Source organism: Loa loa, assembly GCF_000183805.2.
Source record: "Loa loa unplaced genomic scaffold supercont3.4558, whole genome shotgun sequence".
Taxonomy (NCBI): domain Eukaryota; kingdom Metazoa; phylum Nematoda; class Chromadorea; order Rhabditida; family Onchocercidae; genus Loa; species Loa loa.
This window is the reverse complement of record NW_018112734.1, coordinates 1-734: the sequence shown is the minus strand read 5'-3', so window position 1 is coordinate 734 and position 734 is coordinate 1. Positions and strand designations below refer to the sequence as shown.

The following is a 734-nucleotide window of genomic DNA, read 5'->3' as shown; positions in this document are numbered from 1 at the left end:
TCAGTGATTGCTTAAAACTGAAGTTTTTACTCTTAGATTTGTGCTGACAGAATTTCTTGTGCTGGAAAAAATAATGATGATTGGTGAAACTCTTTTCCACAATCGGGATGTTTGCATTGATAGCGAAATGGTTTAGGGTACGTTTTGAAATGTTCGTCATATTCCCTTTTGCCACGCATGGTCGCATTACAGTCAACATGTGGACACTCATGCATTTTCATATCTGAAAAACAACTGTTGTGACATTTGTATTTGAAACTAGCCTTTCTACCACTTCATTTAGTAAATAATTGATTCAATTTGGAGACTGATTATGAAGATATCAGAGCCAACAAAACAAGCTTCATATTCTAATTGATTTAGATAGAATACGCGAAAAGATTCACTTTTTTGCATATATTTGTGACAGAATCTTAATGTTACATCTGATGGAATGTCGTTCAACGGATGGTTGTTTGGAGATGTTCGTTTGGAGTTTGGAGATGTTCTAAATATTCAGTTGGATTTAGTTTGGAGATGTTCTAAACATTCAGTTTTTTTCCATTAGTCTCATTGCAGTTGATATCTGGATATTTGTGCTTTTTTCACATCTGGAAAACAACTGTTGTGATATTTGTGTTTATATCTAGTTTTTCTATTGCTTCATTTAGTAATTATTTGACTCAATTTGAAAAATAATGATGAAAATATCAGTGCCATGAAATAAACTTGTCACATCGCATTTTGATTAACTT

General features: G+C 32.4%; 1 protein-coding gene across 1 annotated transcript; it reads right to left on the bottom strand.

Moving 5' to 3' along the window:
* Window positions 1-32: 32 nt before the first annotated feature.
* Window positions 33-215, bottom strand: LOAG_16182 (zinc finger protein; the record flags this gene model as incomplete). The annotated part of the gene is made up of 1 exon (XM_003151670.1): window positions 33-215. The coding sequence occupies one exon, from the start codon at window positions 213-215 to the stop codon at window positions 33-35; it is 183 nt and encodes a 60-aa protein (XP_003151718.1).
* Between the last annotated feature and the right edge of the window lie 519 nt (window positions 216-734).